General features: G+C 36.4%; 2 protein-coding genes and 2 non-coding genes across 4 annotated transcripts; all 4 read right to left on the minus strand.

Moving 5' to 3' along the window:
• Positions 1-403: 403 nt before the first annotated feature.
• Positions 404-1,382, minus strand: LOC113328987 (uncharacterized protein At3g28850-like). Its single transcript, XM_026575967.1, has one exon. It carries the CDS (start codon positions 1,252-1,254, stop codon positions 529-531), a length of 726 nt encoding a protein of 241 aa, XP_026431752.1. The 5' UTR covers positions 1,255-1,382; the 3' UTR covers positions 404-528.
• A 388-nt stretch (positions 1,383-1,770) lies between these two features.
• TRNAF-GAA lies at positions 1,771-1,843 on the minus strand. The gene has a single exon. It is a non-coding gene; the product is annotated as a tRNA-Phe (tRNA).
• Positions 1,844-4,081: 2,238 nt separating this feature from the next.
• Positions 4,082-4,154, minus strand: TRNAF-GAA. The gene has a single exon. It is a non-coding gene; the product is annotated as a tRNA-Phe (tRNA).
• Positions 4,155-22,634: 18,480 nt separating this feature from the next.
• Positions 22,635-25,286, minus strand: LOC113329194 (26S proteasome non-ATPase regulatory subunit 2 homolog A-like). Its single transcript, XM_026576158.1, has one exon. The coding sequence runs from the start codon at positions 25,284-25,286 to the stop codon at positions 22,635-22,637; it is 2,652 nt and encodes an 883-aa protein (XP_026431943.1).
• Positions 25,287-25,812: the final 526 nt, after the last annotated feature.

Genomic DNA, 25,812 nt, shown 5'->3' on the forward strand with positions numbered 1-25,812 from the left:
CTATTATTTGGAGTCTAAAAAATATAGTGAGGAACTATTAAATTATTATTTAAGTGTAACCGAAGCTATAATTACTTGGATTAAGATTTCATGTCTACAATTTCTCATGGGTCGCATTAAGACTCATAGAGTGTGGTAATTATTAAAATCATTCTAATCAAAAACTATTTTGTCTCATGCCGTGCCGTTACGGCACGGGTTATTTCTAGTATGATACAAATGCCAATTCTCAAAAGCAAACATTTCTGAATCACCGTTTGCGAACACATAATCTGAGCTCAAAACTTGTCAACACCCAAAACTCTAGGTATTAACCCATAAAAAATAAACTCACCGAAAATCATACGAACGAATATTTTTTTTGACAAAAAATATTATTTTTTGGACAAAAAAAAGAAAAAAATGAGATAAAAGAAATTGTATTTAAGGTAATCAAACGAAAAATTACATTGGAAAGAATTAACAAAAAAAAAAAGTAACTCTGGTAATTAGAAAGTGTTACCATTTTGATTTTTGTGATTCTAAGCATCACTCTTCTAAAGATGCACAGGTAGGACACCTAGTTAACCCATTCTCATTGCAACTCAAACAAGTTTTAAACCCTCCACCTTTCTCAAGATATATCTTACGGCTACCATTACATTGATCACAGAGATGAAATCGATACCCACCACAATCTTCACATACGCCTGGTTCCACCTTAGGAAAACCTTCAATCAACTTCTTTAATTCTCCAGTTTCATGCAGTTGTCTAATATCTTCAGCACCACCGTAATATCTGCCTCCAATAAACACCCTAGGCAATGTAACTTGCACCTTAGATCCTAATATCTCCTGCAATTCTTCTAAGAAGCCAGAATCCATTGACAAGTCTCGTTCGTCTACAAAAACACGAAATCCACGTAGAATCGAACGAACCGTTCGACAATCTTCGAACGTCTTACGAACTACACGTAAACTTGTGAAATAAACAACTATACGTTTCTCCGAACCGGGGAGTGATATATTTAATGGTTCTAAGAATGGAGAATTGGGTTGCTGTGAAAATGAGTTCCATGAATTCCAACTACGTAATACGGATGTTGCGATGCGTACACGGTGAAATACTTTCTTCGGGACTTTGGTGCCCTTTTCTTGTGATGACGGTTCTTCTTCTTTACATAGATTTTGTATGTCTTTGAATGATGAACATAAGAAGTCTGGTGAAGAATTGTGAATTCTTGTTGGGTTGTTTTTCTTCCATGGCGTCCACATTAAGATGAGATTGATCGTAAATTCGTGATGGGTATCAAAAACAAACAAAAGCTGCAAAATTATGGATTTGGTTGGGGGGGTTGCAGAGAAGAGAGATTGATTGAACGAGAGATAGAGAGAAATGAGGGTTGGGAAGTTTGGTTGTTAAAGTTAGTTAAAAATGGGTTTTTTAATTTAGAAAATGATCTGATGACTTGGTCAAACCAAGTCGCATCTTTATCTCTTTGTTTTCTTTTCTTATCTTGGTCTTGATTTTGAGCCTTTTATGTCTTTCTTTCATTGCCACTCCTTTCTTAGCTTAGCTATTTGCCGGATTCGGAATTCGAGATTCAGATATTTAGAGGAGCAGATGAGTCAAAATGGTGTGCGATTTGGCTTCATATACATGCATATGTATAATAAGCCTTTTTTCATGAGCCAGGCACTGGGTTGTCTTAGAGAGCTTTGTGTTGCAAAAAAAAAAAAAAAAAAAAAAGAACCACTGGCCTAGAAATTGATGACCGGAATTTTTGGTTATGCGGTGAGCGTGGATCGAACACGCGACCTTCAGATCTTCAGTCTGACGCTCTCCCAACTGAGCTATCCCCGCAGATGTTAATAAACGGTAAAAGAATCAATTCCAACAACTAATTTGAATATTAGCGTATTAACTTTGTTTTGTCTGGAACACGCCATGAAACCAGCTTAAGGATTTCATGCCACAAGTTACCGAATCGCCACTTTTTTTTTTTTTTTTGTGAATAAAGGAAGGATATATCAAATCGTCTCCTTGATAACCTTCTTAAGTTCCTCGACTGACTTCAATCTGTTGTAGAAAATGAGTTTTAATAAAAGGTTTTATGGTTTTGGTGTGGTTTGATCTAATGATCTAAGGATACTTACTCATTTTTTGGATGAATGAAATGGAACTTTTAGTCCCACATTATGAAAAACTAAAGAGGAGCTCCATTATATAATCATACTCTTATGTATGTATTGCAAAAATACATGTTTTGACCCATACGATATGCGCGTATGCCATGCACCAAGTCCCTTTTCTACACGGATTTATTTTAGCGAGTTTTTCTCTAGGAAATTAATTCCAAAATTATCTCTTAAGAGTTTTATTTATGGGTAAATTCGTTTTACGTGTTTTACTTGTTTTTGAAAAAAAACAAAACCTAACTTGATTTTGGAAGTATTTCATCATATACATGTTTTGACCCATATGATATGCGCGTATGCCATGCACCAAGTTCCTTTTCTACACGGATTTATTTTTAGCGAGTTTTTCCTTAGGAAATTAATTCCAAAATTATTTCTTAAGAGTTTTATTTATGGGTAAATTTCTTTTACGTGTTTTAATTGTTTTTGAAGAAAACCAAAACCTAACTTCATTTTGGAAGTATTTCATCCTATAAATACAACTCGAAATTCTGTTTTAAGAAAACACATAAGAAGCAATTCTTTTTATCATCTTCTTTTGTTGTTTGTGTGGTGTTTTACTTCCATCTCCGTTGCTGAGTTCAAGAGTGGGTAACTTGCGTTGTGCTAACTCGAGTTATATCGGGCAGTCTTATCCTGGACACATCTTCGCTGTGAAGGGTTTAACATTACTCAACTCGAGTATACCTGCGAATTAATGTATTAAGAACAACTTGTTGAACCTGTGATTCTACCCTCGTCAAGTTGATTCGGTAGAGTTATTTCGGATTATTTCTTCACATATTAGTTTTTGATACATCTAACTTATTGTTTATTTTTGCAAGATTCCAACACAATCTTCCACCATGAAAACGTGAATTTCTTTCCTTCCAAGTTTCCCAAATGATTGCAAAGGGAATAACCTGCCAAATAGTAGCCTGTCTTCTTCCAAGTCTTTGAACTCTCCAGCACTGTAAAAGAGTTTGAAAGTCACCTGACATTGCCCAGTTAATATTGAGAGAACCTATAAAATAATTCCACAATTGAGAAACCCAGTTGCAGTGGATCAAAAGATGAACCGCAAAGGCAAGCTTGTTTGAGTTAGTCATATCTTGACATCTGACAAATCTAGTTATTTAGACTTCAAGTCAGCTCATTGTTGCAGTATACTAGCAGTTCGGGTCGATATGGTAAGTATTGGCACAGAATTTTTTAATATTATCGTTGGATTACCATCTAGAAACATATTGTACTCCCTACATATCTTCAGCCGTTAGAGCTCCTATAGAACAAATTTCGTTTTGCTATTCATTTTTTATGATCTGATTTTTTCTGGTCAAATATTGTTTCTCTATAATGGATGATTCTCCATTAGCATCGTCATTCCTCTAATCTCTATAATGGTTGATTTTGACACCCCGGCATTGCTAACTAGAATAATTTGGCAAGACATCAAACTGGGAATACATAAAGTCTACAGGTATGTTAACATTTCTTGCTTCACCTGAATTCACGAGACGTTGAGACGGAACAATTGCCTTCTTGGAGACTTTTCTACCATCCAATTCGCCAGCAACAGCTTGTAAATCAACCCTTGGGGTTAGCTTAAGCATAATCCTTTGTCGCATATCAGGGACACTAACAACTTCTGCAATATCTGTCCCCTTTATATACCCCAACCTTCATTCGCACCCACATATCCTTGACAATATCAACAGCTTTAACTTTTGCTGAAACCAGATCTGCCATTTCTTTAACCGGCACAATATTTCTGGTATCTAACATTTTGAGAGCCTCCTTATCAGCTTCGACGTCCATGTAAGTCTGGAGATAATCAAGAGGAAAGTAGATTTTTTGATAAAAATAAAAAATTAATAATCAAGAGGAAAGTAGATTTTTTGATAAAAATTAAAAGAGAAAATGATGCGGTGAGCGTGGATCGAACACGCGACCTTCAGATCTTCAGTCTGACGCTCTCCCAACTGAGCTATCCCCGCAGATGTTAACGGAAAGAAAATCAAAGATATAATATAAAACAGTAGGATCAGTTGGAACAAAAACAAATCTCTTCTAAAGCCTATGGAGTTTGGATGGCAAAGATAATTGTTAATTGGCATTGACCAAAACGGAGAGCTGTTCCATAGTTATTGAGGTGCACATGGCAAACAACTCGGTACAGGCCAGCTGCAGTATGCCTACTTTTTACAAACAATTTATAGTTTCAATCGATAATGGAGGAGACTTTTAACTTAATCATGCACACCACTTTCATATTTTGTTTAGATCAAGTCTATATTGAATCCTCATAGCACACGCGTGTTTTCAGTCTTTAATCTTATCCCACTCTATCTGAAAAAGTTGCTGACCGCCTCCACCGTAACATGTCTGCTAGAGAACAAGAACAAGGTGGGGATGCTCATGAATCTCAGCTGCAGGATATGGTGTTAGGTCCGATGGTAATTGAATCTCTTGGTAGGCTTGAGGCGTTACTTCAAGTACTGGTTGAATCTCAGGCTACACTCGCAGCGTCCCAAGAAAGTACTCAACAACAATTGATAGAGATTTTAAGAAACAGTAATTATAGAAATGGTGAGAAAGAACACAAAGTTTTCCAAGACAAATCATCATCATCATCGGATCATAATCATCAACAAGGTACATGATTAGTTATTAGTAACGAAAATGTGATTTTTTTTTTGTTTTTTTGTTTTTTTTTTTGGTTAAAGAGTTTTCATTTTGAAAGTTTTCTTTTCAAAGAAATTAATGTAGCTAAGATCACTCAACGTTAATGTGTCCTCCCAATACTTCTGCGGATGGCCCATTTGCAGGCCTTAAAACTCGAAATGTGATTGATTAATGGCAGGGTGAGCATTTTTATCCGTAATCCGTGGACTTAAACGGGACCAACCGTATTTTTGTGGATGGAGGTCTGAATCGTTCACTAATGGGTTGGACGTGGATGAGATTTCTGAAATTCAACGGATTACGGATTGGGTCCGGATGTAACTATAAAAATCCATGGGACATCCATATTCGTTGGATTAAGGGCGTTTATATAGTTTCTAGAAAATATATAGATAAGGGTAGTTTGGTCACTTTCATAGTCTCCATAATATTTATTTCACTAATTTTCAGTAAGGGTAGTATGGTCATTTTCACCATCTGTGTGATATTTATTGTACTTATTTCTAATAAGGGTAGTTTGGTCATTTTGACAGTCTCCATAATATTTACTGCACTTATTTCCAATAGGGGTAAAATAGCCATTTTCACAGTATGTAATATTTACTTTACTTATTTTTGATAAGGGTAGTATGGTCATTTTTACAGACTCCATAATATTTATTTCACTAATTTCCAGTAAGGGTAGTATACTCATTTTCATCGTCTGTGTGATATTTACTGCACTTATTTATAATAAGGTAGTTTGGTCATTTTGACAGTCTCCATAATATTTATTGCATTTACTTCCAGTAAGGATAAAATAGTCATTTTCACAGTCTATAATATTTACTTTACTTATTTTTGATAAGGGTAATTTGGTCATTTTCACTGTCTCTGTGATATTTATTAACTTATTTCTAGTAAGGGTAATATGGTAATTTTCACAATCTGTAATATTTACTTTACTTATTTCTGATAAGGGTAGTATGGTCATTTTAATTGTATCCATGATATTTATTGCACTAATTCCTAGTAAGGGTAATATGGTCATTTTCAGTGTCTGTGTGATATTTATTGCACTTATTCCCAGTAAGGATAATATGGTCATTTTCACAATATGTAATATTTGTTTCACTTATTTCCGATAAGGGTAGTATTGTCATTTTCACTATCTCCATGATATTTATTGCACTAAATTCTAATAAGGGTAATATGGTCATTTTCACGGTTTGTACTACTTACTTTACTTAAATCCGATAAGGTAATATGGTCATTTTCACTATTTGTACTATTTACTTTACTTATTTCCGATAAGGGTATTATGGTCATTTTCTTAATCTGCAATATTTACTTTACTAATTTCCGATAAGGATAGTCTGGTCATTTTCACTCTAGTAATCTTTGAACCTATGATGTTCGAATCTGATATATTTCGTCTTCAGTTCACCCAAACGGGAAACTCAGGTCTAACTCTAGTAAAATTTGAACTCGGGATATTCGATTCTGATATATTTCATCTTTCGTCCACCAGAACTGGAAACTCAAGTCTAACTCTAGTAATCTTTCAACGTGGGTTGTTCGATTCTGATATATTTCATCTTCCGTTCATCTGAACGGGAAACTCAGGTCTAACTCTAGTAATCTTTGAACCCGGGATGTTCCAATCTGATATATTTTATCTTCAGTTCACCCGAACGGAAAACTCAAGTCTAACTCTAGTAATCTTTGAACCCGGGATGTTCGAATCTGATATATTTCATCTTCAGTTCATCCGAACGAGAAACTTAGATCTAACTCTAGTAATCTTTGAACCTGTGATGTTCATTTCTGATATATTTCGTCTTTAGTTCATCCGAACGAGAAACTCAGGTCTAACTCTCGTAATATTTGAACTCGTGATGTTTAATTCTCTTATATTTCATATACAGCGCATCCGAACGAGAAACTCATGTCTAACTCTAGTAATCTTTGAACCTGTGATGTTCAAATATGATATATTCTGTTTCCAGTTCATCCAAACGAGAAACTCAAGTCAAACGCTAGTAATCTTTGAACCTGTGATATTAATTTCTGATATATTTCTTCTTAGTTCATCCGAACGAGAAACTCAGGTCTAACTCTAGTAATCTTTGAACCCGGGGTTTTCCAATTTGATATATTTTGTCTTCAGTTCACCCGAACGGGAAACGCAAGTCTAACTCTAGTAATATTTAAACCCGGGATGTTCGAATCTGATAAATTTCATCTTCGGTTCATCCGAAAGAGAAGCTCAAGTCTAACTCTAGTAATCTTTGAACCTGTGATGTTCATTTCGGATATATTTCGTCTTCAGTTCATCCGAACGAGAAACTCAAGTCTAACTCTCGTAATATTTGAACCTGTGATGTTTAATTATGATATATTTCATATGTGGTTCATCAGAACGAGAAACTCAAGTCTAACTCTAGTAATCTTTGAACCTGTGATGTTCAAATATGATATATTCTGTTTCCAGTTCATTCGAACGAGAAACTCAGGTCTAACGCTAGTAATCTTTGAACCTGTGATGTTCACTTCTAATATATTTCGTCTTTAGTTCATCCGAACGAGAAACTCAGGTCTAACTATAGTAATCTTTGAACCTGTGATGTTCAATTCTGATATATTTCGTCTCCAGTTCATCCGAACGAGAAACTTAGGTCTAACTCTAGTAATCCTTGAACGTGTGATGTTTAATTCTAATATATTTCGTCTCAAGTTCATCCGAAACAAAAATTCAGGTATAATTGTAGTAATCTTAGAACCTATGATGTTCAATTTTGATATATTTCGTCTGCAGTTCATCCGAACGAGAAACTCAGGTCGAACTCTAGTAATCTTTGAACCTATGATGTTCAATTCTGATATATTTCATCTCAAGTTCATCCGAACGAGAAACTCAGATCTAACTCTAGTAATCTTTGAACCTGTGATCTCCAATTCTGATATATTTCGTCTCCAGTTCATCTGAACGAGAAACTCAGGTCTAATCATAGTAATCTTTAAACCCGTGATGTTCAATTCTGATATATTTCGTCTTCAGTTCATACGAACGAGAAATTCAGGTCTAACTCTTGTAATCCTTGAACCTGTGATGTTCAATTCTGATATATTTCGTCTCCAGTTCATCCGAACGAGAAACTCAGGTCTAACTCTAGTAATCTTTGAACCTGTGATGTTTAATTTTGATATATTTCGTCTCCAGTTCATCTGAACTAGAAACTCAGGTATAACTCTAGTAATCTTTTAACATGTTATGTTCAATTCTGATATATTTCGTCTTAAGTTCATCCGAACGAGAAATTCAGGTCTAACTCTTGTAATCTTTTAACCTGTGATGTTCAATTCAGATATATTTCGTCTTCAGTTCATCCGAACGAGAAACTCACGTCTAACTCTAGTAATTTTTGAACCTGTGATGTTTAATTCTGATATATTTCTTCTCAAGTTCATCCGAACGAGAAACTCAGGTCTAACTCTAGTAATCTTTGAACTTAAGATGTTTAATTCTGATATATTTCGTCTTCAGTTCATCCGAACGAGAAATTCAGGTCTAACTCTAGTAATCTTTGAACCTGTGATGTTCAATTCAGATATATTTCGTCTTCAGTTCTTCTGAACGAGAAACTCACGTCTAACTCTAGTAATTTTTGAACCTGTGATATTTAATTCTGATATATTTCGTCTCAAGTTCACCCGAACGAGAAACTCAGGTCTAACTCTAGTAATATTTGAACATGTGATGTTTAATTCTGATATATTTCGTTTCCAGTTCATCTAGCGAGAAACTCAGGTATAACTCTAGTAATCTTTTAACCTGTGATGTTCAATTCTGATATATTTCGTCTTCAGTTCATCCGAACGAGAAACTCACGTCTAAATCTAGTAATCTTTGAACCTGTGATGTCCAATTCTGATATATTTCGTCTGCAGTGCATCCGAACGAGAAACTCAGGTTTAATTCTAGTAATCTTTGAACCTGTGATGTTCAAATAGGATATACTCTGTTTCCAGTTCATCCAAACGAGAAACTCAGGTCTAACGTTAATAATCTTTGAACCTGTGATGTTCAATTCTAATATATTTGGTATCCAGTTCATCCAAACGAGAAACGCAGGTATAACTCTAGTAATCTTTGAACCCGAGGTTTTCCAATCTGATATATTTTGTCTTCAGTTCACCCGAACGGGAAACTCAAGTCTAACTCTAGTAATATTTAAACCCGGGATGTTTGAATCTGATAAATTTCGTCTTCGGCTCATCCGAACGAGAATCTCAAGTCTAACTCTAGTAATCTTTGAACATGTGATGTTAATTTCTGATATATTTCGTCTTCAGTTCATCCGAACGAGAAACTCAAGTCTAACTCTCGTAATATTTGAACATGTGATGTTTAATTCTAATATATTTCGTCTCAAGTTCATCCGAAGGAAAAATTCAGGTCTAACTGTAGTAATCTTTGAACCTGTGATGTTCAATTCCGATATATTTCGTCTCCAGTTCATCCGAACGAGAAACTCAGGTCTAACTCTAGTAATCTTTGAACCTATGATGTTCAATTCTGATATATTTCATGTCAAGTTAATCCGAACGAGAAACTCAGGTCTAAATCTAGAAATCTTTGAACCCGTGATGTTTAATTCTGATATATTTCGTCTCCAGTTCATCTGAACGAGAAACTCAGGTATAACTCTAGTAATCTTTGAACCTGTGATGTTCAATTCAGATATATTTCGTCTTCAGTTCATCCGAACGAGAAACTCACGTTTAACTCTAGTAATTTTTGAACCTGTGATGTTTAATTCTGATATATTTCGTCTCAAGTTCATCAGAACGAGAAACTCAGGTCTAACTCTAGTAATCTTTGAACCTGTGATGTTTAATTTTGATATATTTCGTCTCCAGTTCATCTGAACGAGAAATTCAGGTCTAACTCTAGTAATCTTTGAACCTGTGATGTTTAATTTTGATATATTTCGTCTCTAGTTCCTCTGAACGATAAACTCAGTTATAACTCTAGTAATCTTTTAACCTGTTATGTTCAATTCTGATATATTTCGTCTTCAGTTCATCCGAACGAGAAATTCAGGTCTAACTCTAGTAATCTTTGAACCTGTAATGTTCAATTCAGATATATTTCGTCTTCAGTTCTTCTGAACGAGAAACTCACGTCTAACTCTAGTAATTTTTGAACCTGTGATATTTAATTCTGATATATTTCGTCTCAAGTACACCCGAACGAGAAACTCAGGTCTAACTCTAGTAATATTTGAACCTGTGATGTTTAATTCTGATATATTTCGTCTCCAGTTCATCTAGCGAGAAACTCAGGTATAACTCTAGTAATCTTTTAACCTGTGATGTTCAATTCTGATATATTTCGTCTTCAGTTCATCCGAACGAGAAATTCAGGTCTAACTCTAGTAATCTTTGAACCTGTGATGTTCAATTCAGATATATTTCATCTTCAGTTCATCCGAACGAGAAACTCACATCTAAATATAGCAATCTTTGAACTTGTGATGTCCAATTCTGATATATTTCGTCTGCAGTGCATCCGAACGAGAAACTCAGGTTTAATTCTAGTAATCTTTGAACCTGTGATGTTCAAATAGGATATACTCTGTTTCCAGTTCATCCAAACGAGAAACTCAGGTCTAACGTTAATAATCTTTGAACCTGTGATGTTCAATTCTAATATATTTGGTATCCAGTTCATCCAAACGAGAAACGCAGGTATAACTCTAGTAATCTTTGAACCCGAGGTTTTCCTATCTGATATATTTTGTCTTCAGTTCACCCGAACGGGAAACTCAAGTCTAACTCTAGTAATATTTAAACCCGGGATGTTTGAATCTGATAAATTTCATCTTCGGCTCATCCGAACGAGAATCTCAAGTCTAACTCTAGTAATCTTTGAACATGTGATGTTAATTTCTGATATATTTCGTCTTCAGTTCATCCGAACGAGAAACTCAAGTCTAACTCTCGTAATATTTGAACCTGTGATGTTTAATTCTAATATATTTCGTCTCAAGTTCATCCGAAGGAAAAATTCAGGTCTAACTGTAGTAATCTTTGAACCTGTGATGTTCAATTCCGATATATTTCGTCTCCAGTTCATCCGAACGAGAAACTCAGGTCTAACTCTAGTAATCTTTGAACCTATGATGTTCAATTCTGATATATTTCATGTCAAGTTAATCCGAACGAGAAACTCAGGTCTAAATCTAGAAATCTTTGAACCCGTGATGTTTAATTCTGATATATTTCGTCTCCAGTTCATCTGAACGAGAAACTCAGGTATAACTCTAGTAATCTTTTAACCTGTGATGTTCAATTCGGATATATTTCTTCTTCAGTTCATCCGAATGATAAATTCAGGTCTAACACTAGTAATCTTTGGACTTGTGATGTTCAATTCTCATATATTTCGCATCCAGTGAAACCGAACGAGAAACGCAGGTATAACTCTAGTAATCTTTAAACCTGTGATGTCCAATTTTGATATATTTCGTCTCCAGTTTATCTGAACGAGAAACTCAGTTCTAATTGTAGTAATGTTTAAAGCCGTGATGTTCAATTCTGATATATTTCGTCTTCAGTTCATCCGAACAAGAAATTCAGGTCTAACTCTAGTAATCTTTGAACCTGTGATGTTCAATTATGATATATTTCGTCTTCAGTTCATCCGAACGAGAAATTTAGGTGTAACTCTAGTAATCTTTGAACCTGTGATGTTTAATTATGATATATTTCGTCTCCATTCCATCTAAACGAGAAACTCAGGTATAACTCTAGTAATCTTGTAACCTGTGATGTTCAATTCTGATATATTTCGTCTTCAGTTCATCCGAACGAGAAATTCAGGTCTAACTCTAGTAATCTTTGAACCTGTGATGTTCAATTCAGATATATATCGTCTTCAGTTCATCCGAACGAGAAACTCACGTCTAACTCTAGTAATTTTTGAACCTGTGATGTATAATTCTGATATATTTCGTCTCAAGTTCATGCGAACGAGAAACTCAGGTCTAACTCTAGTAATCTTTGAACCTGTGATGTCCAATTCTGATATATTTCGTCTCAATTTCTGAACAAGAAACTCAGGTCTAATTGTAGTAATCTTTGAACCTATGATGTTCAATTTTGATATATTTCATCTTCATCCGAACGACAAATTCAGGTCTAACTTTAGTAATCTTTGAACTTGTGATGTTCAATTCTGATATATTTCGTCTCCAGTTCATCGGGACAAGAAACTATGGTCTACCACTAGTAATCTTTGAACCTGTGATGTTCAGTTCTGATATATTTCGTCACCAGTTCATTCGAACAAGAAACTCAGGTACAACTCTAGTAATCTTTGAACCTGTGATGTTCAAATATGATATATATTCTGTTTCCAGTACATCCGAACGAGAAACTCAGGTTTAACGCTAGTAATTTTTGAATTTGTGATGTTCAATTCAAATATATTTCGTCTTCAGTTCATCCGAACGATAAACTCAGGTCTAACTCTAGTAATCTTTGAACCCGAGGTTTTCCAATCTGATATACTTTGTCTTCAGTTGACCCGAACGGGAAACTCAAGTCTAACTCTAATAATATTTAAAACCGGGATGTTCAAATCTGATAAATTTCATCTTCGGTTCATCCGACCGAGAATCTCAAGTCTAACTCTAGTAATCTTTGAACCTTTGATGTTCATTTCTGACATATTTCGTCTTCAGTTCATTCGAACGAGAAATTTAAGTGTAACTCTAGTAATATTTGAACCTGTGATGTTCAATTCTGATATATTTCGTCTCCAGTTCATCTAAAAAACTCAGGTATAACTCTAGTAATCTTGTAACATGTGATGTTCAATTCTGATATATTTCGTCTTCAAATTATCCGAACGAGAAATTCAGGTCTAACTCTAGTAATATTTGAACCTGTGATGTTCAATTCAGATATATATTTCGTCTTCAATTCATACGAACGAGAAACTCACGTCTAACTCTAGTAATTTTTGAATCTGTGATGTTTAATTCTGATATATTTCGTATCAAGTTCATGCGAACGAGAAACTCAGGTCTAACTCTAGTAATCTTTGAACCTTTAATGTCCAATTCTGATATATTTCGTCTCAATTTCTGAACAAGAAACTCAGGTCTAATTGTAGTTATCTTTGAACCTCTGATGTTCAATTCTGATATATTTCATCTTCATCCGAACGATAAATTCAGGTCTAACTTTCGTAATCTTTGAACTTGTGATGTTCAATTCTGATATATTTCGTCTCCAGTTCATCGGAACAAGAAACTCAGGTCTAACACTAGTAATCTTTGAACCTGTGATGTTCAGTTCTGATATATTTCGTCACCAGTTCATTCGAACAAGAAACTCAGGTCCAACTCTAGTAATCTTTGAACCTGTGATGTTCAAATATGATATGTTTTGTTTCTAGTTCATCCGAACGATAAACTCAGGTCTAACTCTAGTAATCTTTGAACCCGAGATTTTCCAATCTGATATATTTTGTCTTCAGTTCATCCGAACGGGGAACTCAAGTCTAACTCTAGTAATATTTAAACCCTGGATGTTCGAATCTGATAAATTTCATCTTCGGTTCATCCGAACGAGAAGTTCAAGTCTTACTCTAGTAATCTTTGAACCTGTGATGTTCATTTCTGATACATTTCGTCTTCAGTTCATCCGAACGAGAAATTCAGGTCTAACTCTCGTAATATTTGAACCTAAGATGCTTAATTATGATATATTTCGTCTGCAGTTCATCCGAACGAGAAACTCAAGTCTAACTCTAGTAATATTTGAACCTGTGATGTTCAAATATGATATATTCTATTTCCAGTTCCTCCAAACGAGAAACTAAGGTCTAACGCTAGTAATCTTTGAACCTGTGATGTTCAATTCTGATATATTTCGTCTTCAGTTCATCCGAACGAGAAATTCAGGTCTAACTCTAGTAATCTTTGGACCTGTGTTGTTCAATTCTGATATATTTCGTTTCCAGTTCATCCGAACGAGAAACTCAGGTTTAACTCTAGTAATCTTTGAACCCGTGATGTTCAATTCTGATATATTTCGTCTTCAGTTCATCCGAAAAAGAAATTCAGGTCTAACTCTAGTAATATTTGAACCTGTGATGTTCAATTCTGGTATTTTCGTCTTCAGTTCATCCGAACGAGAAATTTAGGTGTAACTCTAGTAATCTTTGAACCTGTGATGTTCAATTCTGATATATTTCGTCTCCAGTGCATCTAAACGAGAAACTCAGGTATAACTCTAGTAATCCTGTAACCTGTGATGTTCAATTCTGATATATTTCGTATTCAGTTCATCCGAACGAGAAATTCAGGTCTAACTCTAGTAATCTTTGAACCTGTGATGTTCAATTCATATATATCGTCTTCAGTTCATCCGAACGAGAAACTCACGTCTAAATCTTGTAATTTTTGAACCTGTGATGTATAATTCTGATATATTTCGTCTCAAGTTCATGCGAACGAGAAACTCAGGTCTAACTCTAGTAATCTTTGAACCTGTGATGTCCAATTCTGATATATTTCGTCTCAATTTCTGAACAAGAAACTCAGGTCTAATTGTAGTAATCTTTGAACCTGTGATGTTCAATTTTGATATATTTCATCTTCATCCGAACGACAAATTCAGGTCTAACTTTAGTAATCTTTGAACTTGTGATGTTCAATTCTGATATATTTCGTCTCCAGTTCATGGGGACAAGAAACTCAGGTCTACCACTAGTAATATTTGAACCTGTGATGTTCAGTTCTGATATATTTCGTCACCAGTTCATTCGAACAAGAAACTCAGGTCCAACTCTAGTAATCTTTGAACCTGTGATGTTCAAATATGATACATTCTGTTTCCAGTTCATCCGAACGAGAAACTCAGGTTTAACGCTAGTAATTTTTGAATCTGTGATGTTCAATTCTAATATATTTCGTCTTCAGTTCATCCGAGCGATAAACTCAGGTCTAACTCTAGTAATCTTTGAACCCGAGGTTTTCCAATCTGATTCTTCTTGCAAACTCATGAAGAATAAGGGTGTAGGTGTTAACCAACTTGAAAACTCATGAAGAATAAGGGTGTATGTGTTAACCAACTTGAAAACTCGAGAGTCATAGGAAGTCTGATGTATTTGATGAATTGTACGAGACCAGACATTGCTTATGCTGTGAGTAGGTTAAGCAGGTATACTTGTAATCCAGGGCAGAAATATTGGGATGCACTTATTAGAGTGCTAAAGTACTTGAAGTACACAGTGACCTTTTGTTTGAATTACGAAGGGTATCCGGCCGTCCTTGAGGGATTTAACGATGCAAACTGGATAGCAGACTCACAGGTTTCTAAGTCTACGAGCGGATATGTATTCACTCTAGCAGGTGCGTATGTATCTTGGAAAACTTCCAAATAGACATGTATAACTCGCTCAACTATGGAGTCGGAGTTTATTGCGTTAGATAAAGCAGGAGAGGAGGCCGAATGGATAATAAACTTTTTAGAAGATATTCCTCTCTGGCATAGGCCTGTGCTAGCTATATCTATACATTGTGGTAGCAAATCTGTAATAGGTAGATCTAAGAATAGCTTCTACAATGGAAAGTCTATACATACGCGTAGAAGACATGATTCTTTGAAATTACTAATCTCAAGAGGCGTTATTTCCATAGATTGGACAAGGTCCAAGGAGAATATCGCGGACCCTTTGACGAAAGGTTTGTCCAAGGAGATAGTTAGTAAAGCATCGAAGGGGATGGGGCTTAGGGTCAAATAATTAAACTTGCCATGAAGGATACTCAACCTTGTTGACTGAAGATCCCAAGATCAAGGTTTCAAATGAGACAACTAATTTGTGGTGGATAAAGGTAAACACTATCAGAAAATTTCATTCTCTGTCCCTTCCTTATGGTGTTGATGTGATAGTGTGACTGCATTTGGAGGATGTCTTTTAATTAAGTCTTAATGAGTTCTATGGTTTCAATTTAAGATTGAAGTGGGGTGTAGCGGTAAACACTCTTGATGGAACTCACCTATCTGAATGAGGAAGTGGGTCGCTTCCTATGAGAATGGAGCCGATTCTCTAGAGCATTCTGAGAAACAGGATATGTCCAGGGCCAAAATGGACTAAACGACACGAACTTAGAAACACTTGGAGGATATCATGCATGGATTTTATTAGAATTACACCAAACGCTAGCAGTTCAAGAAATCGCGTTCACTATCTAGCTAGTAGTTCCAGTAACTTCTCACTAAGCAAGGTTCAAGACCTCATGGACACCTTTGCCAAAATGGTATTTTCCGTACTCTGATTTTTCGTTATTTACCGATATTTCATTCATGTGGGGGATTGTTGGAGAATATGAGTTATTTAATAAATGGATTTTTGGTCTTGGTGTGGTTTGATCTCATGATCTAAGGGTCTAAGGATACTCACTCATTTTTGAGTGAATGAAATGGAACCTTTAGTCCCACATTGTGGAAAACTAAAGAGGTGCTCCACTATATAACCATGTGCTCATGGATATGTTGTAAAACAATGTGGGTGGAGCGGGTGGGGCGAAAAATACATGTTTTGACACATGCCCATGCGCGTATACCATGCACCAAGTTGCTCTTGTACTCGTATTTATTTTTGGCGAATTTTTCTTTAGGAAATTAATTCCAAAAATATTTTCTTAAGAGTTTTATTTGTGGGAAATTCCTTTTACGAGTTTTACTTGTTTTTGAGGAAAACCAAAACCTAACTTGATTTGCAAGTATCTCATCCTATAAATATGACTCGAAATTTTGTTTTCAAAACACATAAGCAGCGACTATCTCTAGGTCTACTTTTCTTCTTATTATTATTTTTTGTGCGGCGTTTTACTTCCATCCCTGTTGCTGAGTTCAAGAGTGGGTAACTTGCGTTGTGCTAACTCAAGTTATATCGGGCAGTCTTATCCTGGACACATCTTCGCACATTGGGGTTTAGCGTTACTTCAGTGTATACCCGCAAACTAATGTGTTAAGGGCAACTTGTTGAACCTATGATTCTGCCCTCATCAATTTGTTCGTAGTAGAGTTGTTTGATACGGTTCTTTATATTTATTGTTTGACACATCTGACGTTTCTTCTATTGTTGCAAGATTCCAATAATCTTAACACATTAATATTCCCTGTAACAATGGGAAAAAATGACGTTGAAAGACCACAGAAGTTTAACGGAAAGGATTTCAAGAGATGGCAATCCAAGATGCTATTTTATCTAGGCCATCATGAACTGGATTATGTATTTGTTACACATGATGAATTGATGAATGATGAAGGTTTAACTGAGGAGGCGATCGAGTATAAAAAGAGGTGTAATTTTCTGGCGAAAAATCATATCATGAATGGTTTGGAAGATGCGATGTATGATTTTTACAATGCTAAAGAAATTTCAGTGCTTATGATTTGTGGACTGCGTTAGAAGTAAATATCAAGCGGAGACTGCAGGGAGCATGGAATTTCTGGTGGCAAAGTTTATGGACTTCAAGATGACGAATGATAAGCATGTTGTTGATCAATTCCTCGAATTTCAACAGATCATTAATGATATTCTTGCTGAAGGTATGGTCATTGATGAGACGTTTCAAGTATCTGCGGTAATTGAGAAGTTACCATCTTCTTGGTATGAGTACAAGAAAAATCTAAGACATGAAACTGGCGAGATCAACATGGTTAAATTAGGAAAGAAAATTTAAGTGAAAGAGATGTTGTGCACCAAGGAAAAGAATGTGTCTTCTGCAAGGGATATGAGTAACAAAGCTCATATGACTGAACACAGATCTTCCAAAGCTGGAAAAGGTGAGAGTAACAATCATAACTCTAAGCGTGGTCCTCCCAAGAAAGGTATGTTTCGAAAACTAGTGTCTAGCATTACTAAAATTAAGGGTGCTTGTTATGCGTGTGAAGTTACTGTCCATATGGCACTTCACTGTAAACATCGTAAGGATAAGAAGGATAATGCTAACTTGGTTGAAAAGAACAAGGACGAGTTTTCTGCTGTAGTGTCTGAAGTTAATTTGGTGACCAATGTGATGGACTGGTGGGTAGAATCTGGAGCTACCAAGCATGTTTGTGGGAACAGAGACCTGTTCACCTCCTACCAGAAGGTAGGGGAAGGCGAGAAACTCTATATGGGTAACTCATCTGCATCAGAGGTTGCAGGAAAAGGAAAGGTCGGTCTGAAGCTCACATCTGGCAAGACTATCACATTGAATGAAGTTCTTCATGTTCCAGACATCTGCAAAAATCTTGTTTCTTGTTCTGTTTTAGATGATAAGGTTTTAAAGTTTCAATTGAGTCTGGAAAACTTATAGTAACTAAGGGAAATGATTATGTGGGTAAGGGTTATAAGACTGGGGGTCTTTATAAACTTAATGTAACCTGTCCTGAAGTGAAATTGAATGATTCTTCTTCTCACATGTGTGTGTCATCGAATTTTTGGCATGACAGACTTGGTCATGTAAATTACAAATCAATGCATAAACTAGCTAGCATAGGATGCATACCGAAATTCACTTTAGATAAAAGTCATAAGTGTGAGATTTGTGTAGAATCTAAGCATGCTAAGAAATCATTTAGTAAGAATGTCCATAGAAACACTAAACCCTTAGAGTTAATCCATTCAGACCTAGTTGACATGAAGTCAGTTCAAACTAGAGGTGGTAAGAAATGGTTTGTCACTTTTATAGATGATTGTACGAGGTACTGTCATGTTTATTTGCTTAGAGGGAAGGACGATGCCTTAAAAGCCTTTAAGATATATAAACGTGAAGTTGAAAACCAATTGAATGCTACCATTAAAACTTTTAGGTCTGACCGTGGTGGTGAATATGAAATTCATATTGGAAATTTCTGTGAAGAACATGGCATAATACATGAAACTACAGCCCCTTATTCACCTCAATCCAATGGTGTAGCTGAACGTAAGAACCGTACCCTTAAGGATATGATGAATGCCATGTTGATTAGTTTAGGATTACCTTCGAACTTGTGGGGAGAGGCTATCCTCTCAGCCAATTACATCCTGAACAGAGTACTCTTTAAAGGATCAGATAAAACTCCATATGAGTTATGGAAAGGTAGACAACCATCTTATGCTTACTTCAAAGTGTGGGGGTGCTTGGCAAAGGTGGCCATCCCTCCTCCTAAGACAACTAAGATAGGACCCAAAACCATTGATTTGTGTTTTTATAGGGTATCCTGAGCATTCTAGTGCTCATAGGTTTATGGTTGTGAGTTCTGAAATTTCTGACATAGGGTTGAATACTATCATGGAGTCTAGGGATGCTGAGTTAGTCTAAGGTATCAACAAGCTATCTTTTCTACTGTTTCTCAAGGAACACCGAACAATACTTAGTCTAAGGTATCAACAAGCTATCTTTTCTACTGTTTCTCAAGGAACTAAGGTATCTACTGTTAACTCTTGTCTGGTCTTCAGTAAGGTAATGGAAGGTATACCTAAACCCCCAGTTCCTTGTTTATCATGTACTAGTTGTATTATGCTTAATACTATGTACACAACATGTTTGAGTATGAAGCAGTTGTACATAACCATGATGAAGTTAAAGCATAAAGCATGTTCTCTTTGTTAACATCATGTTGATGTTTTTAGATGTATAACTTGTGATCCTAAACATAAAGTAAGCTTTATTTATCAGCATACATTGTAACTTGTAATCCTGATTATGTTAAGCATGCTTAGCAGTTAATGAAGTACATGTTAAACATGATTAGAGGCTGATACGCTAACATAAACAACTTTTTTCTTCGTAACATACTTAAAGCTTTGCGCAAAACTGAAGGATTAATTAAGAAAAGAATGAACCTTTGATATCAGCTGATCATAACTCTTGCCACCTTGCTCAGAAGCAATAAACTCGGACCAAAGAGATGCACCGACAAGTCCCAGCGGCCATCAGCCATATTATGGTTAGCTTTTGGAAAATCAAAATCCAAATTTGGGACAAAATATATTTTGAAAATTTAATTTACGGTTAGGTTTTCAAACCAAAAATACAATATACGGCTGGGAGTTCATATCTCTGCAGCCGTATACCAAGTCAGGATAACTTAGGGTTAGGAAAATCATGAAGAATAACTACTTATAATTAGAAAAAATTTAATTTCTTTTTTTTTTTTGAAAAATTAACGTAAAGGTTAAAAAAGGTTGGATTTCCTAACCGTAAACGCAATATACAGTTGAGAATTCATATATTCCCAACCGTAGAAATCTTTTACAGCTAGGAAGTCATATTTTTCCAACTGTAGAATTGGTTTGCGGTGAGGAAATATTAATTTCCCAACCGTATTGAGTTCTGAAACTAAATTTTAAACAACTAGTTTGTTCAATATTCATGCAATCAAAAACAACAAAAATGGCGGGTTTCGATGCTTACCCAACAAAAATGCCATTCAATTAACACTGGTCTACATGAACACCCTCGTATTGTAAACTTGTTGCTGAAAATTTCTTCTTGCTTCACCAGATATGTATGGCCTCTAATATCGGAATGGTCTGTAGAATATTGTGCAGCTCATTCTTATAGTTCGACATTCGCAGTATAAACTACAGTATTAAGTGTATTTGTGGGTGCTCGCACTGACAAAAGTGTGTAACGTACATTGTCCAAAATGGCCATGTTTTCTTGCTTTGGATTTGTAATCTCGGATTCTACATGTACATCTACGAAAGCATGAGAAATTATGGAAATCGATATAAATACAAGTGCTAGCAAATATAAAGTAGGCGATAGTAATATACATTAAGAAGCACGCATCAAATAGCATGCGTGACTTGAAGCTGAAAAAACCACGACTCAAATGGAGACATGATCAACTTAATTGTAGCAGGCCAAATACCCCTCAGTTTTGCTTGAATTTCCAACATCTTCAACCGAAGAACCATTTGGAAGAGTTAGTCTGCCGACCACGCTATGCTTGTATTGTTCAATTCTTGATATCCATTTTTCTGAGATTCAAACGGAATATGGATGTCTTTGATACAACATCGGGTAGCTGTACTTTTCGATTTCCACCCCTTAATTAACAACGCTCAATTGGTGGCCATGAAAACTAATTGGGAGCCATGATATATTTTATACCCACACCAAAAAATATATGGGGCTTCCAAAATGATGGTGAAATAACTATTTTATCCTTCTCTAATAACTTCTTCTCCTCCCATTTTTCTTCTCCTCCGCTCCCTCTCTCCCACTGTTTCCCATTCCATTAACGACTTCTGAGAAAAAAAAATTTCTCACTGATTCATCGTCGTAAGTGAACTAAAACCCCTTAATCTAAGTTGGGTTTGCGTTTTAATTTGATTTGTTGATTGAAAAATTAGGTTTTCAACTGCAAAATTGCAGTTACAGTTCCAGGGTCGTTAACCACGGTTTTTTATTGCTTAACGATTTTTGATATGCATGTTGAATTCATGAAAAATCGTTAACCATTAGGGTGTAGTAGATAACGACCCTAAACCTGATTTTCTGCCATAGAATAGTATCGTCTAGGGATTTCTAAATTGTTAACGATTATTCTCGACGACCCTTCTTAAATACGAACGACTCTGTCTTATGCAGAACCAACTCTCTGTCCCAAATAGTGACAGGGTCGTCAATATATTTTTAAAACATTAATGATTCTTTGTTTGACAACCCCTTTACAAAACTAACGACTCTATATGATACAAAATTTGTTCCATGTTCAAAAAATAGGAAGGGTCGTCATGTCAAATGGTTATAGTCGTTAACTATGTTGCAGGGTCGTCACGTCAAATTTTTGAAGTCGTTAACTATGTTGAAGGGTCGTTTGGTTTTATAAATTTTGCCTGCCGACCCTTGATCTATGAAATGGCTCGCTAGGGTCGTCAGTATATAGGAATGTCTAATTAACGATCCTAAGAGTAACATCTTCAGAGAGTAAAAAGCTTTAGAGTCGTTGGGTTCTAAAGATATTAAGTTGACGACTCTATATGACCTAACTAGATGGAGTCGTCAATTATATCACACTTGGTTGACGATTTTTCATAACCTGCAAAAGTTGCAGATTTGAGTCGTCAAAGGTTGTGTCAAGTAATTGACGACTCCTTAGAGTCGTTCGTTTATTACTCTCTCGACTTAACGACCCTCACTCTGAGTAGTTGCGTTGTGTACATGAATCGACCACTTGGGGCATCATTCATACAATTTGAAGAGTATAGGAAGTTTACCTGATTGTTTTGAGCTTCGGGTTCTTCATTTTGAGGATTGGTTCCTTCATTTTGAGCAATATGATTCCTCTACTGGAATCCCCCAAAAACTCAACTTCTTCCTCTCCACAACACAAAAACACAATTTTTCTTTTATCAAAATTTTATCCCTAAATCTGATTTTAATCTAATTAAACTAATTAATAATTAGTTAACTTAATTACCACTAATAATTTGGGGTAATTTAGCCATTTAAAAAAGTTGGGGATAAGGGATAACTCCCAATTACTATTTCATGACCTTATTTGTCCTGTAGCTAGGGGCTCCCAATTATTTTTCCAGGACCCCCAAATCAGCCTTGTTAATTAAGCATGAAACATAATATTGTAAAAATTTAAAAATTGTGATTATATAACTGAATTATTTTAAAGAAGCATTTGACAATAAAGAAGAAAAATCAACAAAATATTGGAAAAGATAACTTAACATTGAGATATAATGATCACAGGTCCATCTCAAAAAATCGAGCTTCTTCGCATCACAAGTCTGCTTAAACTTGGTCTAATTGCCTGTCGTCATGGTAATCTGGGTTTTCTCTGAGGATGACAAATCCTTCAAGAATGGGTGAAAGGGGAATGTACTTGTCAGTAGCGAGCTCGGCTCTATCACCCGCAGCTAAAAGAACTGGCGTCGAATGTGTCTGGAATCCGGTGATAGTCTTGGGCCGACCAGCCTGACCAACCACGTCAACAGCTTGCCCAACTCTTACTGACACTGACAATGGATTTTGATTCTCATCTACAGTCATCAACATTCTTGGCTTCATGGCTAGAGCCAGAAAATAAAGGACATAATGGTACTTCCCAAGAATGAAAGTTTTCATGTCAAGGCAAGTATGGAGCATTATGATTAATCCAGCAAGCGCCGTCGGGGAGAGTAAGAACCGCTCGGAATGGTAAGGAGAAAGTGTGAGTAAACCCTTTCCCATATGTACGAGACCTTGAGCAATCCGTACGCCAAATAAGAGGCTGGCGTCTTTGTTGTAATAACTTGAAAGATTACGAAGCATGCCAGCCAAACGAGCATTGTTGGTGCCAGCACCTATCAACCCTAATGATATAATGGCTGCCATCGCGACTTCTGAGTCTGCGTCATGGCTAAGCCTGCTTAATGTGTCCATAACATTCACCTTTGGGTTTGAGGTGCAGAAAAGACCAAGAGCCAAAGCGACTGCATGGCGGGTACTCTGCTCTCCAAAATGCAGCATGTGCTCTAGCGATCGAATTGCCATATCAAGTCCCAGTTCTTCTGCCATTGCTATCATAGCTATTCCAATCACAGCAGGTCCTAGATGGGTCTCACCCTTCTCAAGATGTTGACAACATTCCCCCAGAAGTTGCTGAATCTTGAGGACATTCCCGGTTCCAGCATAGGCACAAGATAATAAGGTCATATCACAGTACTTCTTTATCTTTTCATGAAATGTCTTGGAAACTTCTGAAGTAGCTTCTGCATTTTCCTGCTTCCCGAGATACAGAAGACCAAGACCAAGTGGTAGAAGTCGAGTGAGAGGCTCCCCAAGATCAGCCTCACTACGATCCATCAAGGCCAAAATAATGAACTGAGCAACATCTTCGTTACACGAACCAACGAAGACCAATCCCAATGAGATTGCAGTAAATGCAATCACATCCAATGGCGCATTTGAATCACCGAGAATCGGAGATAATTGCTGATATATCTGATCATTCTGGGTTCCTGCATATGCTAAACCTAGCCCCATAATTGCTCCAATGCGGACTGATGGATCTTCTTTATTTACATAGTCAGAAAGAAGTGCCATTGCAGGATCACATTCGTGTTTGATGCTGGAATTCACAATCCCAACACCTAATAATGCACCAGAAATCACATGCGGATCATCACTGTGGAAATATCTATCAAGTTGTGAAAGCCCATTGTCCACATCCCATGACAAAATCATACCCAGACTTGCTGCTGCACTAGCCTTGCCATGTTCCTTATTCTTAAATAGCCAACTTCCTGTAGTGCCACCACTTGAAGCGTCTGAAGGAATCATTAACTTATCCTGACCAAAACCAGCATTGACAAATGCATTCACAAATGTAGCAGCTAAATTCTGCCTGGCTGAATCAACACTTGCTCCAGCAGCAGCCCCGCCGTCAATCAAATGCGTCTTGTAAATATCTTCAGGAGACTTAGCTTCCATAACATCAATATCACGAGCAAGGTTAAGGTAACCTTCACTTAATTTCATATTGTTGATTATTTCCTGACACGACTCCCTTTCGTCATCATCGAAAACCATATTCCCATCCAGCAGAAAGTGAACACCATGTCGTGCAAGTATATAACAAAACTGCTGTTTTTGTTGAATATCATTACAGACTGTAAACAACTGCTTGACATACCTCAAATTATCCATCCGGATTGCAACCCAAAGAGCTAAAGAGTACGCGCCGAACTTGAGATAAATAGCGTAAGCTATACCTAGAACCAACTGATCATCAGGTCCAGGTAGATGAATCGCCACACTAGTAAGGTACATGGATGTCTTTTTGTAACTCGCAGCGTCAACATGATCAATTAACAAATTAAGGTCCTCAACCTCCATTAAAAGATCGACAGCGTCAGTCTCCGCATTGTGCTTCATGTTGAATGCAACAATTTGTTGCACAAGCTCCATCAAATCTTCCGTCGGCACATCTTCATTCTGCAGAAGTCGCATCTTGTATTCTTGTGAGATTTCACCCGCAAGGTTACGAACATATTCATGACCCCAAGAACAAACATCTCCCGCTGAACCCAACAATCTATATCTAAGGCTCTCCCGTTCTCCATCGGCAGACATGGTCATAGCCAAAACTGATAGTATTTCGGCAAGATATCTCTTCAATTCTGAATCTCCTCCCATTGTTGCCAAATAAGTTTTTAGGGTTCCATAATGGGGCCTGAGAAACTTAAGTGGTTTCGGCACAGAAGTCATTGAGCTAGTTGAGTTTCGAATCTCATGCCCCATACTTTCTAACGCTAGTTTCTGCACCTCAGGCGATGGATCTTGAACCCTTTCAACATATAGCTCTAATCGTTGCTTAAGAGCCAAATCCTCTTCTGACAATAAATCTTCATCCGCTTTCTTCTCAACCTTCATCCTCTTACGATCTTCCGATGGTGTAGTCATCTTGAAAACCTCTCTATCTTGAACAGAGAACAAATCTTCAACAGAGAACAACAAAAAAATAAAGTACTAATAATTATAATAAAGCTTTTTGGTGCAGTATTTATATTTGTTTTTGCCTTCTGGGGCAAGAAAGAGAAAGTCTAGTTGGGCAATGACTCGTATTTGGAAATCAGTTTTCCTGGCAGAGAGCCTAAAATCAGTCGGTTCCCAATCCTAGAAAAACTTTGTCTCTCCTTGCTTTCACCACAAAACAAAAGGCTTCTTGGGACGGCTAAAAAGCGTCCCAAGAGGCCCAAATCCGTCCCCAAAAAATATTAGTGACGTTTTTCTGACCGTTCCCTGTTCCACCGTCACTAATACTATTTGGTCGTCATTTCTTTTAGGGACGGTCATATTATTGTCTTAATTTAAAATTTTGATCACTAATAGGGACGAGTACTCCATGAGCTTCCCAAATAATTCTCTTTAGGGATGGTTTTGAAAAAACATCCTGTCCCTACAAGCTACTTATTTTGTAGTGTTTCCA

This window comes from Papaver somniferum, unplaced genomic scaffold (assembly GCF_003573695.1).
Source record: "Papaver somniferum cultivar HN1 unplaced genomic scaffold, ASM357369v1 unplaced-scaffold_115, whole genome shotgun sequence".
NCBI classification, from domain to species: domain Eukaryota; kingdom Viridiplantae; phylum Streptophyta; class Magnoliopsida; order Ranunculales; family Papaveraceae; genus Papaver; species Papaver somniferum.